At 46.4% G+C, this 16,093-nt stretch overlaps 1 protein-coding gene across 1 annotated transcript in view; it reads right to left on the minus strand.

Moving 5' to 3' along the window:
* Nucleotides 1–16,093, minus strand: part of BAALC (BAALC binder of MAP3K1 and KLF4) — an 83,345-nt gene that overhangs the window by 10,196 nt on the left and 57,056 nt on the right. The window contains exon 2 of the mRNA XM_082719340.1: nt 3,864–4,030. Coding sequence (XP_082575466.1) covers nt 3,864–4,030 — 167 coding nt within the window. The remainder of the gene's footprint in view (nt 1–3,863; nt 4,031–16,093) is intronic.

The following is a 16,093-nucleotide window of genomic DNA, read 5'->3' on the forward strand; positions in this document are numbered from 1 at the left end:
GGGCCAAATAAATAAAATCTTTAAAAAATAAAATGCCCAAAGCCCATCAGCCCAGGGGCTGGATGCTGCACAGGAGAGTGCTGTGGAACGTCTTGGGGGAGCAGAGGGGGAGGGAAGGGGAGAGTGGCTACTGCCGAGCTGGTCACCGAAAATGCAGGAAGCTGTAGCCCAGGGTGCAGGCGGGCAGCACAGAAGAGGTGGTCCCTCAAAGGCCCTCGAGTATTTAGGAAGCAACCGATTTTCCCTGAGTAGATTCACCGCTGAGAGCTGTGTGGGGACGAGATAGCTCTGCTGACAGGAGCTTCAGGGAGAGGTAAGCTTGGCTCGTAAAGCCCACTGTGGATAGGAAACCTGTGCCATGGCTTCTGGGGACACAAGACGCCTGGTGGCTGGTGAGACCGCAGGACACAAAGACCACTGAGGCACTTCAGCACCTGTCCGAACACTCAGGACCAAAGCACCTGCTCCCTGATCTTGTTTGGGAAGTGGCTATGAGGCAGCCATTGCTCACTGGACTGCGAAAACCACCTGTGTGGATGGCCGATCAGTGGGGACACCGCTCCCAGGGCTGTACTGGTGGGACTGTTCCTCATGTCCCCTGCCGCCTGGCTGGGGAGGGTGGGGGTCGGTGTCTTCCGTGTGTGTGTTGCGGGGGACTGCTTCCCGGCTATCTCCAAGTCTCCGTCCTCACCTGTCAGCTGGGGACAATATCAGTGTTTTACAGCTGTCGTGAGGATACAGTGAGACTCTGTAACAAAGTGCTTAGCATCCTCAGCCTGCCTACAAGGCTGCTGTCACAGGTCTAAGAAAGACTAAGCACAACTCATTGGCTTTCTTTATTTTTTTAAAAAGATTTTATGTATTTATTAGAGAGAGAGAGAGAGAGCGCATGTACAAGGGAAGACAGGAGTGGGACAAGCAGTCTCCCCACATGGGGCTTGATCCTAAGACTCTGAGATCGTGACCTGAGCCAAAATCAAGAGTTGGTCACTTAACCAACTGAGCCACCCAGGTGCCCCAACTTCCTGGCTTTAAATTCTAATGTTCTACAATTGGAATTCATCCGCAGCTGGTTAGCATGTAAAGTTGGTTAGTGTGGGAAATGATTTGTCAGTATCTATAAAAGTCGCATATATCCCCATCCCATGAGTCAGGAATTCTACTCCTAGGAATATACTGAAAAGAAATGAACGTCCACCAGCAGGCATGCCCACGGATGTCAGCAGCTGTATTGTTCACCATGGCCTGGCCAGAAACGACCCAAATGTCCTTCAGGGGGAATAAGTTACACTCACATTATGCAACAGATGTAACAACGAAAATGAACAAATCTATGCGACTGACATCCACGCAGGTGAGTCTCACTGGCCTGACATTGGACACGAGCAGCCAAGCACAAAAGAGCACACACCATGTGACACCATCTATAAACGTCTACAAAACGAACCGCACTGGTCTAGAATGCTAGAAGTCAGAAGAGTGGTTAGTCTACAGAGGTGGACAGTGACTGGCACGTCCCAGTCACCACGGTGAGGGGCAAAAGGGACATTTCTGGGGTACGGAAAGTGTTCTGGGTTTCACGTGGTTAATGATCATGTGGGTGTGTCGCCTTGTAAAGATTTCATTGTGTCGCCTTGTAAAGATTCTTTGCACTTAGGACTGACTTGGGCGTTTTTCTGAACGTACTTTCCACGCTGTAGAAAGCGCGACTGCCCTTAATCAATCCTTTGCTGTCTCTCTAGTCAGGATTTCCTTGCCCTCCTGATGGGGGGCTTGTCCATGTGACCTGCTTGGGCCAAGAGGAGGTTAGCTGGAAGAATAAGAGCAGAGACGTGAAATGTGTTCCTACTGTGGTTTGGTTTTGACCTCTTGGGTTTCTACACAGTCGTGAGAAGATATGCCTCAGAGATGCTGCTTTTCTGGACTGATTCCCAAAATAGTATACATGCAACAGCCTGAACTACATGCGGAGCCTGGTGCCGAAGTCAGGCCTAGCCACTCAACTCGCAGCTGATTGTGGCAGGAAGAATAAGATTGTTCGAAGCCATTGAACGCTGGTGTGCTTTGGTATGCAGCATTATGTGGCCATAAAGGACTAATACCTTATTCTTCAGTAAAAAAGTCTGTCCACATGTCTATGCTCCATCGTTATAATAGTTGACTTTCAAGTTCCAGTCCCTGGCACCCACCTCCAGCACTTACATGAATGACTCATGACAACTCATGTCCTAAGTCAAATGAATCAGTTTCCTTTTCTATAAATTGGGGACGATGCTTACTTTACAGTGCTCCTGGGAGGATTTAATGCCCCAGCAGACCTAAAAGCACTTTGTAAATTGCAGAGCACTATTTTCAAGGGAAGAATGATGGGAGGCAGGAAGCCAATGTGTGTGGATCACGCCACACACCAGACAGAGCTGCTTCCTGTCCCCCACGACCCAGCCTGACTTGAAGGGGGAGGGCACACATGTGGGGAGGAGGCTCTGGGACAGATGTCAAGCCCTGCACTAAAGCAGTCTCCCAGGTTTTGAGTCTAGCTCTGTGGGGCCTTCCCTTGGGGGAGGCAATGATGCTTAGGTCTCTAGAAGGCCAGCTCATACACAAGCTGAGTAGTCAGTCCAGGACCCTGGGAGGGCCACCCTCAAGTTCAAGTCAGTCCCCTCCCCCTCCGTGTCTTTCTTCTGAGTCTGAAGAGCCATGTCAGTGCTTCATTCCATCCTTTTGGGTGCTGTGGGACTAACCATCCCCTGCTCATCCCCACTGCCTGACTTACAACACTTCTCCATTTACACAGAACAGGCCCATCTGTTCTCTCACTGGGCTATTATTTCCATTGTGTGCATAAGGAGCCTGAGACTCAGAGAGATTAAGTGGTTCCTGCCAGGCCACTTAGTTAACAAGCGTTAGAGCTGAATTTGCAACAGGTTTTCTAACCAAGGGTTAGGGTGGTAACTCACTCGAGTGAGCAAGAATTCCATCATTAAAGAACCAGCTGGAGCATCAGGAAACAGGTGGCAGTGGCCTGAGGGGACAGGACCAGTAAATTTTGACATGGGAGAGTAGGGGACATGTGTTTGGAAAATCAGCATCAGAGAAGCAGTAGACCTTGGTGGTGGTGGGGGGGGGGGCGCTGGTGCAGATGAGGAAGTGGGGGAGGGAGTAGAAGGGGGAGGCGGACCCCTGGTGGGCCAACGGGGGGGGGGGAGGGGGCAGTCTTTCCTGAGGGAGGAGCTAGGGCCAGCAGGGGGAGCGCTTCCCTACAACAGCTCTGGGAGAAAGCAAAGACTGCAAAGGCCAGCCGGCCTCTGGTGCCGCAGCCTTACCTCTTCTTCAACCCTAACAGTCTGAGGGTGATGCTACACCACATTTGGCAATGACAGACCCCCTTGGGGACGCTCCCGCTGACCCCCTGGGCGGAGGGTGTGAGGTAAAAACGCCCCACCGGTCCTCTCTCTCCTTCCCTGCCAACCCTGAGCCCTGCCCACTGCCCACTGTCTGGCCCCACACTGGTTCCTGTGACCAGTACTGTCCTCAGTGTCAAGACAGTGAGAGCTGTGCTGAAGGGAGCCTGGAACAAAGCTGTATTTAAGCAAACACACACTTCCTTTAGAGTGCAGACAGCAAGGGCCCATTTCCTCTGACTCAACAAAACACAGCGACCCTTGAGGCAGGGATGGGGTGGGAGTGGGGTCCTGCTATTTTCTTGGCAAAAGTTTTCCCATGGGGTTGAATAGAAAAATCTCCCTTTGGTATGGTGAGGCATCACTGCTCCTTCCTTGGGTACCAGCTCAGCTTGGCCCTGCTCCAAAGCAAGCTTCTCCCCTCTTCTCCAGAACCAAGTGGGTTCTGTGGCTGTGACCTACCTCTGTAGTCCGGAGGCCATTCTGTTTCTGGGTCAGAGGGCCTGAGTTGAGGCTCTGGGGATTCGGGCACTGGGTCCCACTGCTCATCTTCTTGTCTGGGTTGGAGGGTCCACCTGGGGCTGTAGATCGGGGCACACCATTGGAGGACAGTCCATCTTCCAGCGCACCTTGGGGAAGGAAGCAGAGGATGGCACTGGAGTCTTACACATGAAAGATGCTGCAAACAATTCCCCAGAGTATGGGGGGAAAGCCACAAAGAAGAAATACATCACCACAATCCCACCATGTGGAATTACCCTTTCCAAAAGAACCTGTGTGTGGGGGGGTTAAATATATATATATGTAGTCTCCATGCCCAGTGTGGACCCTGATGTGGGGCTTGAACTCATGACCTTGAGACCAAGACTCAGACACTTGACTGAGCCACCCAGGTGTCCCTTGTTGTGTGTATTTTTTTCTTTTAACAAAAACAAGATTTTAAAATAATTTTGTAACCTGAAACTTTTACTTAACCATACATCAATGACATTTTTCCATGCAATTCAATATTCTGCCATATTGTTTTCACCCACTTAGTCTGCCATCATATGGATGTGTCACCATTTATTTTTAATTTTTTTTTTAAGTGGGACTTGAACTCGTGGTCCCAAGATCAAGAGCTGGATGCTGTACCGACTGAGCCAGCCAGGCAACCCCGTCATCATTTATTTAATCCCCTCTAGCTGGTTATTTGTTTTCACAATAAATGTCACTGTGGTTGAAAAGCCTTACATTTAAAGCTTTATTATTTTTTTTTTAGATTTATTTATTTATTTGAGAGGGAGAGAGAGAGAGCAGGGGAGGGGCAGAGGGAGAGGGAGAGCATCTCAAGCAGACTTCCCAATGAGTATGGAGCCTGGTGCAGGGCTCAATCTCACGACACACGAGATCACAACCTGGAGCTGAAATCGAGAGTTTGACGCTCAACTGACTGAGCCATTCAGGCGCCCCTTAAAGCTTTATTCTTAATTACTTCCTTAGGATAAATTCCTACAAGCGGAGTTACTGGTTTGAAGTTTGAAGGTTACACAGTTTTTTACAGCATTCCATCTCAAAGTGTTGGACTGAGCGTGTGTTCTTCCAATAACAAACGACAAGAAGTGACAGAATGAGGTTTAAATAAATGGCGTCCCTGAAAAGCAAGAGGCTACATTCAGGACTAACTACATGGTGGGAGAGGACCCGACTGAACAGAGAAAAGGTGGTCCAGGAAGCACGAGGGGGAATAGCAGGTGGGAGACAGGAAGTGCGCCCAAGTTCTGCAGTAGCCACAGGGAGGCCAGGGCAGCCGTTCTACTGCTCCAGCCACCGAGGCCGGTCAGCAGTCACGGAGCCCTCTGTGAGGTGGGATATTATGATAGAACAAGAAATACATACTTGGTCTTTTCCTCCAGTTCCTGCCAAAGACCTCCAAAAACTCTGGTCATTTCCTGAGTGACAGGGTAATAGGAGTATCTTTTTGTTATAACATTTGGTCTTTGCTCCAGTTCATGTCACAGAGACCCCTAAGTCCCTTGGAATTTTGTGGGTGATAGGAGAGACAGGACCGCCATTTATTCTAATGAAGTAACTCTCGCAGGTCCCCCTGATAGCTTCAGGATGGGCACTGGTTGCCAGGAAGACCTAATCCTGACTAAGAGCTTGGAACTTTCAGCCCCACCTCCCAAACTCAGGAGGAGCTAGAAATTGAGTCATTTGATCATGCCTACATGATGAAACCTCCGATTAAAAAAGCCCTGAAATAACAATGTTATGGGAGCGTCTAGGTTGGTGAAAGCATCCATGTGCCAAGAGGGTGACAAGAGGGTGACAATTCTGTTCCTAATTCCACAGGAACAGAATGCACTTATGAATCTTCCAGACCTCGCTCTATGTACCTCTTCACCTGGCTGTTCCTTTGCATCCTTTATAATATCATTTATGATAAACTGGCAAACATTAGTAGGGTGTCCCTGAGTTCCGTGAGCCATGCTAGCAAATTATTGAAGCTGAGGAGGGGATATAAGAACTCTAATTTACAGCTGGTTGGTCAGACGTACAGGGGGCAGCCTGGGATCTGGGATTGGCCTCTGAAGTGTGGGGGGCAGTCTTGTGGGACTAAGGCCTTCACCTTTGGGGGGTGTGCTGACTGTACATAGTTGCTGTCAGATTTGAACTGAACATGCAGTTGGTCCAGAAAGTTGGAGAATTGGTTGATGTCGTAGGAAAAAAAATCCCACACATTTGGTGTCACAAGTGTTGTAAGTAGAAACAGCACTGAGAGGGGCCTGGCTCAGAGAGGAGGGAGGTTCTCTCAAGGGCTGTGACACCTGAGAGGAAGAGGAAGAGAAAATCCATACCATGAAGGCTGGCTCACGGGAAACAGTGCCAAGAGTTAGGCCAACAGTTTCCATCCTTGCCTTCCAAGTGCTTTTTAAAAGAAGTAGGTGCAGCTGACATTCTACAGGGAATTTCAGCTGCACAATTAGCACAGAACAGGATTAAACAAACATCTGAAGAAGGCCAACACCATAAAAGAGAGACAGCAAACTTTAGAGTGGAGACCTCAGAAAAGGTAGCTAACAAGGTATGCAGCAGAAAATTTTAAATAAATGTCCAGAAAAATGAGGGAAGATAAGGTAAGCACAAAACGAGGACAACAGTGGCTAAAGATATTTGAAATAATAATTTTAACTGTTGAAATGAATTTTTAAAAACTCAGTAAAGAAGTTGAATACCAGGACAAACATAAAGAGCAAATTAATCAACTGCTCCAGGGATTCTCCTGAAGGAGTGAGTGAAGGGATGAAAAACACGTTGGGAACAAAGGATCAAAATCCATTACAACCTCAGTCAAATAGCAGTTCCAGAAGGAGAGAGTAGAGAAAAATGAAAGGAAGCAATATCCACAGAAATAAAAGTATTTCTCAGAACTGAATGAAGAAAGATGCGAAACCCCAAACTGAAATAGCCTACAAAGATTTGACAAGAGAGATGAAAAGAAAATCCAACCTAGATAGATCTTAGTGAAAATTCAAAAACTGTCAAATAACAAGAAAAGCTTTAGAAGAGGCAAACAAAAACAAAAAAGCAGAATGAGATTGACGTTAGACTTTTTATCAACAACCAATGGATGTAAGAAAATATGGGACAGTGACTTCAAGATTTCAAAGGATATGCACTTGGCAAAGTCTTCCGCATTGCCAAATTTACCTCTAGAAATCTCCAATTACCCTACTGCCTTCTCCCAATAGTATATGAAATGGCAATATTCCCTAAACCCACACAAACCCTGAATATTTTCTCTTTTGTTCCTCATCTTTGCCAATTTAAGAGGCAAAACAAAGTATCTCACTGCTTGGATTTACACCGCTTGATTTACTAGAGATACCATATTATTTATGTGCCTTATTGGCTAATTATGTGGGGCTTTCTTTTAAATTGTCAAGTCATGTGCCTTTCTTTTGGGGTGTTAGCCTGGGTTTGCTTTCAATCAAACTTAAGGAAAACAAACAAAATCCTTTCACAGAGTGTTGAGAACTTACTTGCCATGAGGCACGCATCAGAAGCGCAGCAGGTCTGAGGTACAAAGAGAGGGAAGGCTGGTTGACTAGACAGAGCTGGTGAGGCTACAGTCCCAACACGGCTGAGGAAGCAGTGATCCAAAGAACACACACATCCACAGGGCACCCACCTGTTTCACAAAATGCTAAGAGGCTCTCAACTGTGGCAATGGGACAGAGATCAGAAATCAAAATATCGGAAATAGAAAATGGCGGGCCTGGAGTTTCCTGACTGGCAGGCTGTAGTACATCGGGGCACTGTGGACGTGTTCCAGATGTGCAGAGACATGCATTCTTTCAGCTCGGCTTGCCCCACATCTTTGGGGCACCCTTCCTCCATTAGCTGGCAGCCTACCCCCTGTCTTTTCTCATCTTCCCTCCATCCTATACCTAAAGGGCCTCGAATATATGTATATGGACCTCCCCACCCCCTGCAGCACATATATTCAATCTCCATCTCTAGTTGCCCCGTGGCCATTGGGAGTGCTAACCTGGAGAATGAATCAGGAGAAGAGGCCCATGAAAAACCTGGAAGCAGGCTTGGCGTGATTTGAGCTGGTAATTCCAGGGTCCCAGCACCCACAGAAGAATCTAGAACAGAGCTTCTCTGTGTGGCCCAGGGACCAAGCTGTTGTTACTGGTCTGCTGTGGCTTAAGAATAAAAACTGAACGCAAGCATTTAGAAACGTCTATGGCACCTGACATTACTGGGACATCAGAGGGTGAACTTGTGTGACTGAACTTCTCTAATTCAATAGGAGATAGGTCAGTTCCAGGGCTGTCAGACTCATAGAGTGAGTCCCAAGGGGGTGTGAGCTGGGTATTAGCCACAGCAGTAAGACCACACATTTGTCTGTGATGGACTCAGAAAAAAAGCAACTGATCCTGAAGGAGGGCTGGGGACTTTGTCAGGTATGTCCCCTTGCCCCGTAGGGAAGAGTGGGACCAAGTGGTGTGGGGGCAGAAAATGGAACATAGGCCCAAGAGAGAAGCCCCACCTACTTTAGTCCAGGGTTGAACTGCCTTCAGCTCTTGGGGTTACTGAGTGAAACTCAAGGCTAGCCCAGTACTACCTTCACTGTTTACCATAGTGGGCCATAAGAATGTTACCATTTTCTGTGCTGTCCATGACTTGGTATCTGGGTTAAAGGTAGGTAAGAGGCCCTATTGAGCAATCCACTGAATGCACCATGGTGCCTCCGGCGTGGTAGGGATGTCCACCCCCATGTCTTACTCTGAGATATTCAAGACATGTATCTGACCCCAATCCTCCCCATGCTCATGGCTGGCTCCCTTCCCCACCAATGCAACTCAGCTGCTAAACCGGGAGGAGGAAGGCAAGGCAGAAAAAGGAGGCTGGGGGACAGGTGCCAAGAGCAGGCAATGGAGAAACATCCCAGGGAGGTAGAAAGGCAACAGGAAGTGGAACCAAGCATGAATCAAAGCTCCAAGCCTCTGGCAAATGCCCTATTGTTCCACAGGATTTCACTTACAAACCACAAAATAAAAGATAAATTACTAAGAATTTCAAGAATGCCACAGAACATTAAATCCTAAGTACAGAGCCCCTTCCAAGCTCAGCAGAACCTGTGCGGTAGCACAGGTTGCACACCCATGAAGCCAGTCCTACCAACACTTAAAGATCAAAGCAGAGTAGCTGTGGCTAAGGTACAAATGGCCACTCCTGCATTCTCAGCAGCCCTTCCATTCCCTGGGCATCTCTGCTCAGCCGCAGGGTTCCTAGGAAAACTGGAAAATCATTCATTTGATCCAGTGTTTTCAGTTTTCGTTGGTGGCTAATCAAAAATTAGAACTCTGGTTTCTTTCTTTCTTTTTTTTTTTTTTTAAATATTTTATTTATTTGATAGATGACAAGTAGGCAGAGAGGCAGACAGAGAGAGAGAGGAGGAAGCAGGTTCCCTGCTGAGCAGAGAGCCTGATGTGGGGCTCGATCCCAGGACCCTGGGATCATGACCTGAGCAGAAAGCAGAGGCTTTAACCCACTGAGCCACCCAGGCGCCCCAGAACTTTGGTTTCTTAATCCCCAATCCAGGGACTTCCTCATTGATTAAATAGGAATAACAATTCAACAACAATAATTCCAACTTTATAGACCATTGTAAGGATTAAATAAGATAACATATATAAAGGTTCCAACATGTTTGGCACATACATTGTACTTATTTTTATATGGCCCAATACCACTAATACCACTAATGTCTCCTCCATTAGCTGCATTAGTTACATACTATTTATGAGTCCTACGGCATGCTAAAGGACTGGCCCACTGAGCCTGATGAGTAAGCAGAGAAGCTAACCGTGAGCGGGATTATCAGCCCAATATACTCAGGAGGTATGAACAGAAGGTCAGGAAAGGAGAGGGGGGGCATATACTGTTATTTCTACCTACCATAAACTAGGTGATTTTGCTGCATGGCTTTAAGTGAACTGGTATTTGCTAGTTCCAAAAATAATAGATTCAATGTTAGAAAGTTTGTGAGCTATAGAAAACTACAAAGGAAGAATAATTTCTACCTCACTGCCCAGCGTTATCTCCTATTAACAAAATGCTAAATGTCCTTCTGGCAGACACTATTGGTGTCCACCCAGGTCCACCTACCCGGCCCCTGCCCCCACCCCCCCAGCCACTGTGGATGTCAGTGGCTAGTAGCTCTTGGCTGCCCTCTTCTCCTGAGGCTTGCCATTGGCTGAAGGAAGCCCCCTTACCAGGACAGGCCTGACCAGTTACATCAGGTACAGCCCATGGCCAATGATCAACTAAAAGTGTATTGACAGGGGGGAAATGTACAACAGTGCAGTCCTCTTGCCTCTGAGCAGGACAATTTTGTCCCTTTGCTCCAAAGCAACCGGCTGGATCAGGCTGAGGCTAGACTAATCCTGAAACCACATCTCTGCCCAGCTCCTTCCCCTGGCTGGTCCTACTTCCCTATTCTTTCTCTCACACAGTTCCCCTCCCAATAGTGTCTCCAGGAGTCACTTACATAAAATCCCCTTCTTGGGCGTTGCTTCCAGAGAACCAAAACTAGGACAGTATGTAAAGCCTGCATGCTGGATATATTCCTTCCGCTCCTCTACACTCACTCTCCCCTCCTCCCTACCCTGTTCTATGTTCCAGAACACTGACCTGAATGAACCACATCAACAGACTCCCTCATCCACTGACTTCCATTCTGGTTTGCCAATGGGCAGCACCAGCTAGCTAGCGAGCAGAGGGGTCTAGAGAAGCACACTGAGGTCGGGTCTTTGCTCCCCCAGCTCCCACCCTGCAGGGTCACCATGGGTGCACTGTGTCCTCTATACACTCCTCCACCAAAAAAATGTACAGAACCAAGAAAAGCCAGAGAAACTGTGCAATTAGGTTTCTGATGACTTCTGGGAAGGCTCAGAGTGGTGGGAACGGAGGACAGATGGCACATTGTTGAGTAGGAAGTTACAGATGCTACATTGATCAGGGTGCTCAGCTACAAGCAACAGAATTGACTCCAGTGAGTTAAAGTAGGAAAGCAATTTATTTGAATGGTCTGAGAGGCTCTCAGACTTTCTGGGAGGGTTGGAGGATGAGGCATAGAGGTTATTTATCCAGGCACAATGTCCCAAATCCCTCCATGGAGCTTGTCCTACCAAGCCCTACACCCTGGAACCTGGCCTCAGCATTGCTGCCACACTTGTAATAACAAAGTATTGTTGTTTTTCTGAAATTCCTGAATTTTATCTGGCAACCCTACCACATGCCAAGCACCCCAGTCGGGGGGTAGGGGGGAGGGGGGGAGGTCATTGTTGTGAAAGCTGCAGTGTAGTAGACTCTGAGCTGCACCTGCAACTCTGCTCCATGCCAGCCCTCTCATGCCTGAAAGATGGGAGAGTGACTCTTATTTTACAGGAGAAGAAGCTGAATTTTAATGCATGTTGTATGTTTCCAAAGCTTGTGGTCTTAGCAAGTATTCACATATCCTTCAAAGAAAAAATAACAAGTAGGCAGTTCTCCAACTTTAGTGGGCATGAGACCCACCTGGGGTGTCCATTAAAATGCAGATCCCTATGTCCAACCCCCAGAATTCTGGATTCAGTAGGGGCCCAGGAATATGCATGCATTATGATAAGTTCCCCCCACTCTACCCACTTCCAGTGATTCTGAGACGTGGAATTCTAAAGACTGCACTTTTAGGCTCCTGACATGGAGACTGGTGCTTATGCTTGAGGGTTACATGTAAAATGCCCAACTATATTTCTTTCCACAGTGAACTCATAGTAGTAAATTGAGGGACATCTGTGTGCCCTGGGGGGTATGTCTTTGTTTGAATTCCTTCACAACATTTTTATTCTATCCAGAAGACCAACCAAATCACTGACTTTGCCAAAAGATGGGAAACAGCTGTGTCCAAAGCTCGCTGATAAGTTGCAACCAAGGACTTCTTGCCAGTTTCTTGCTATTTTGGAAATGAGCTGCGAAGGGAGCAGCACAGACAAATTAAGAATGATAGCTGGAAGCCATGTGGAGAGCAGGGCAAGGGGAAACTGCTCCGTAACCCAAGCACCTGGTTTTCTTTGGTGAAGGTGATCTCTGCGTCCAAAGTCATTGAAAAACCTTAAAGTCATACCCTCAATGCCTGAAAACCGAAGTGTAAGACACTAGCTGTCTCTCTGGGAAGAATCTCCTCAAGTCACATCAGATGAAACTCTGGCTCAAGGGTGTCTGGGCTCAGGTCCTGAGCACCCCAGCTGAAGATGATTTTAGCTGAACCACAACCACGCAGCCACTTAGAATTGGTCTCCATATTTTTCAAAATGAGCTCAAATGGAGGGGCATCTGTCATTTCTTCAGTCTGATGAGTGATTTTTGAGCACACACTATGTGTAAGAAGCTATGTTGTTTTTTGTAAGACTAATTTCAGGAAGCCCTTTTAAAATGGTGAGCAACCCTTACATTTATTGTCAATTGATTATGATCAAGGGTGTAAATGGGGGAAGAGTATTTTCTTTTCTTCTTTTTTTTTTCCTTTGGCCAGGGGGCAGACCTGGGATAGTTTTTTCAACTCATGTGTGAGGCACCTGGAAATCTACATTTGAAAGAATGAAACTAGACCCCTATCTCACACTATATATAAAAGTTAACCCAAAAGGGATAAAAAACAAAAAAACACAACAACTAAATGTAATTGCTAAAATTATAAAACACTTGAAAGAAAACGGGCAGAAATCTTCATGACCTTGGGTTAGGCAATGGTTTCTTAAAATGATCCCACAAGCACAAACAATAGCAGAAAACTGACAAATTGGGCATCACCAAAATGTAATTCTGCGTCTCAAAGGACATCATAAAAAAAGTGAAATGACAATCCACAAAACAGGAGAAAATTTTTGCAAATTTATATCTGATAAAGGACAAATAACCAAATGAAAACATAGGCAAAGGATATGAATAGACAGTTCTTCAAAAAAGAATGCAAATGGCCAATAAGCGCATGACAAGATGTTCAATATCACTAGCTATTGGGGAAATATAAATCAAAACCATGAAATACTACTTTATACTCACTGGAATGGCTTTAAGAGAAAAAGGGAGATAATAACAAGTGTTGGTAAAGATATGGAGAATTAGGAACCCTTAGTCACTGCTGGTAAAAATAGTGAGCCTACTTTAGAAATCAGTCTGGCAACTCCTCCAAAGGTTAGACAGAGAGTTACCATATGTCTCAGAAATTCCACTTCTAGGTATATACTCAAGAAAAATGAAAACCCACGTCCACTGAAAGACTTGTACATAAGTGTTCACAGCAGGGTTATTCACTGTAGCCCCAAAGCGGAAATGCCCCTAATATCCAACAATGACAGATGGATAAATAAAACATGGTAAAAACATACAATGGAACAGAATTTGGTAATAAACAAAATGAGGTACTGATCCATGCTGCAATAGCGATAAACCTTGAAAACATTATGCTAAGTGAAAGAAGCCAGTTACAGGTCACATAGTACGCTACTTCATTCATATGAAATGTGCAGAAATAGGTAAATCTCTAGACAGAAAAATAAATTAATAATTGCGCGGAGCTGGGGGCGCTGGGGGGGAAATGAATGATTACTAACAGACGAAGAATTTCTTTTTAAGGTGATGAAAATGTTCTAAAACTGACTGTGCACAACTCTGAGAATAGACTAAAACCCACTTAATTGTACACTTTAAGCAGGTCAATTGCACAGTATGTGAATTATATAGCTCAATAAAGTTGTAATTTTAAAAAATGTTAGCAACACATTTTGGAATGTTATATTGACTGAAGAAAAGAAAGAAGCACATTTGACTTTGAACAGCTATGGTTGGGCAGAGAAAATGGCCAATGGACTTGTCCAGTCTACAGGGGATAACAGCAGTTCAAGTCTAACAGTTGCCCAAGGCCATGGTTCCTGACTGGGAGGGAACTGGAGGGCCCCTGTTCCCTGAGATGAGTTGCCAGCCTATCACATCTGCCCTTGGCCATGGGCATTGGTGGTGCAAATGGCTTCCCCCTGGTACCTGCAGCACGCAAGCAAGACGCCTGCTGAGGGCAACAGCTGAACTGAAAAGATCCCAGGAAGAAGCAAGGGGAGTCCCGTCTGCCCTCAGTGAATTCAGGCAGGTCTGGATTCTTCTTTCCCCAAAGACACACCCAAGGACAGCAAACAAGCTGACTGAACTGGGAGGCAGCCAAAAGGAAAGATCAAGATCTCACTCTCGTTCTCTGTGCTGATGGTTTGGGAATCTGTCCGTCTAGCTCGTCCCTCTCTCCCTTTGATCCCTTCTTCACTCGCTTCTTCCTCATCATCTTAAGTGATCACTTATCTGTTCTTTTATGCTCTGTCCTTGAATTAGCCAGTCATTTGAAAAACAGTTTTCCTGTGCCTACGATGTGCCAACCACTCGGCGGGAGCTGGGTTACACCCATATTTACGGAGCAGGCCGCCTGCAGTCTCCCAGGGAAATCCTCCCTCCACCCACTTTCCCTTTCTTCCTGCCTCTCCAGTCTGCACTAAACCCTCCTGTTCCACAGGGGTGAGGATAATGGGAGATGGATGGCAAAGGCTGAATTTCCACTGGCAGGGGGAGGCGGAAGAGAAGGATTGGAACTGGCGTTGACAATTATCTATGACAGATGGAGGGGGAGGCAAGGTGGCGAACATTTCGAAGGTAACGCATCATATCCACGCAAGCATCTAACTTCCCCTTCCTCATCCAAGCAACCCCTGTACTGGCCGGATCCCACCTTCTTACTCAGGCTGAAACTGGACTCTCTAGGGAATTGTTTGCCTGAGCAATGCCTGACAAGCAGTGCCCCCTCTCCTAGGGGACAAATCGCTGGCTGGGAAGGAAGTCCCGGGTTGTAGTGGGGAGTCCCAGGGCCTGCTGCCCTCCTTGGCCACAGCCCTGTCCATCATGGCCCCATTTCTGCTGGAATGGGGAGGCTTACTTTGATCTTTTATTCCTACCCCGCTTCCTTATGTGTGCAGACAAAGTGTGCTGGCTTGTGGCCTGACTCCTTCCCACAAAGTCGGCAGATCTAATCAGTAAGGGATTTGAAAACAGCCCAGGGTTGCACCTTAGACTACTCCAAAGATGCCTGGCCCCATGCTAGTCTTCATGGCCTGCCCTTCCTCTTTCCCTTAGTGAAATTTTTCTTTAAGGAAAGAGTCTCCCAGTAAAATTTTCCTCTCTGTGTTTTCTATTTCTATGGTTTGGTTCTGTTTCTATGCTATGGTTCTGTTTCTATTCTTTGGTTCATTTTGAGGGATGGTTAGCCCTTTAAGGCAGGGGCAGCTTGTTTCCAGGATGCCTTTTTTATTTTTTTCCCTTGCCCTTTACTGAGTTTAGTGCAACAGTTTTTCCAGTGGGCTCTTTCCAGGTTGGCTGCAGTGGGCCCTTAATTGTTCTTGTAGGTTGATGTCAGAAATTAGGCGATACATCCTTATTAGATAGAAGAAGTATATGTGAGGCAAGCAGAACTAGGAGATTTAAGTCAAGTGTATTAATTCTTGACATTTTAAAATCACCCAAAGAAATCAATCAATCATCTAGCATCTCTAAGTGCCTACAATGTCTAACACTGGGCTGCTCTAAGTGGATATAAAATATCTGCCTACTTAAATTCTTTATGCTTCCGTCCCTTAATTGGAAACCTCACAGTAGTATTTAAAAATCACTGAAAAATAGGGGCGGCTGGGTGGCTCAGTGGGTTAAACCTCTGCCTTTGGCTCTGGTTGTAATTTCAGGGTCCTGGGATCGAGCCCCACATCGGGCTCTCTGCTCAGCAGGGAGACTGCTTCCTCCCACCATCTGTCTGCCTCTCTGCCTACTCATGATCTCTGTCCACCAAATAAATAAATAAAATCTTTAACAATTACTGAAAAACAGAGCCATGCAAAATTTAAAAACCAAAATGTCTGTCTTCTTAACTATCAGAATGGCAAAAGTTAAGTCTGATAATATTCAATGTTGAAAGGGTGTGGATTCATGGGTTCCCTCACCGGTTGCTGGTGGGAGTACAAATAAAACAATTTAGGAGGACAACGAGCAGAATCTATTCAAGTTTAAAACACTCAAGCGCTTATGAGTCAGCGATCCCAGGCCTGTCTACTGTGGAAAACCTCTTACCA

The sequence above is a fragment of the Mustela nivalis genome (genome assembly GCF_964662115.1).
Source record: "Mustela nivalis genome assembly, chromosome: 2".
Classification (NCBI taxonomy): Eukaryota; Metazoa; Chordata; class Mammalia; order Carnivora; family Mustelidae; genus Mustela; species Mustela nivalis.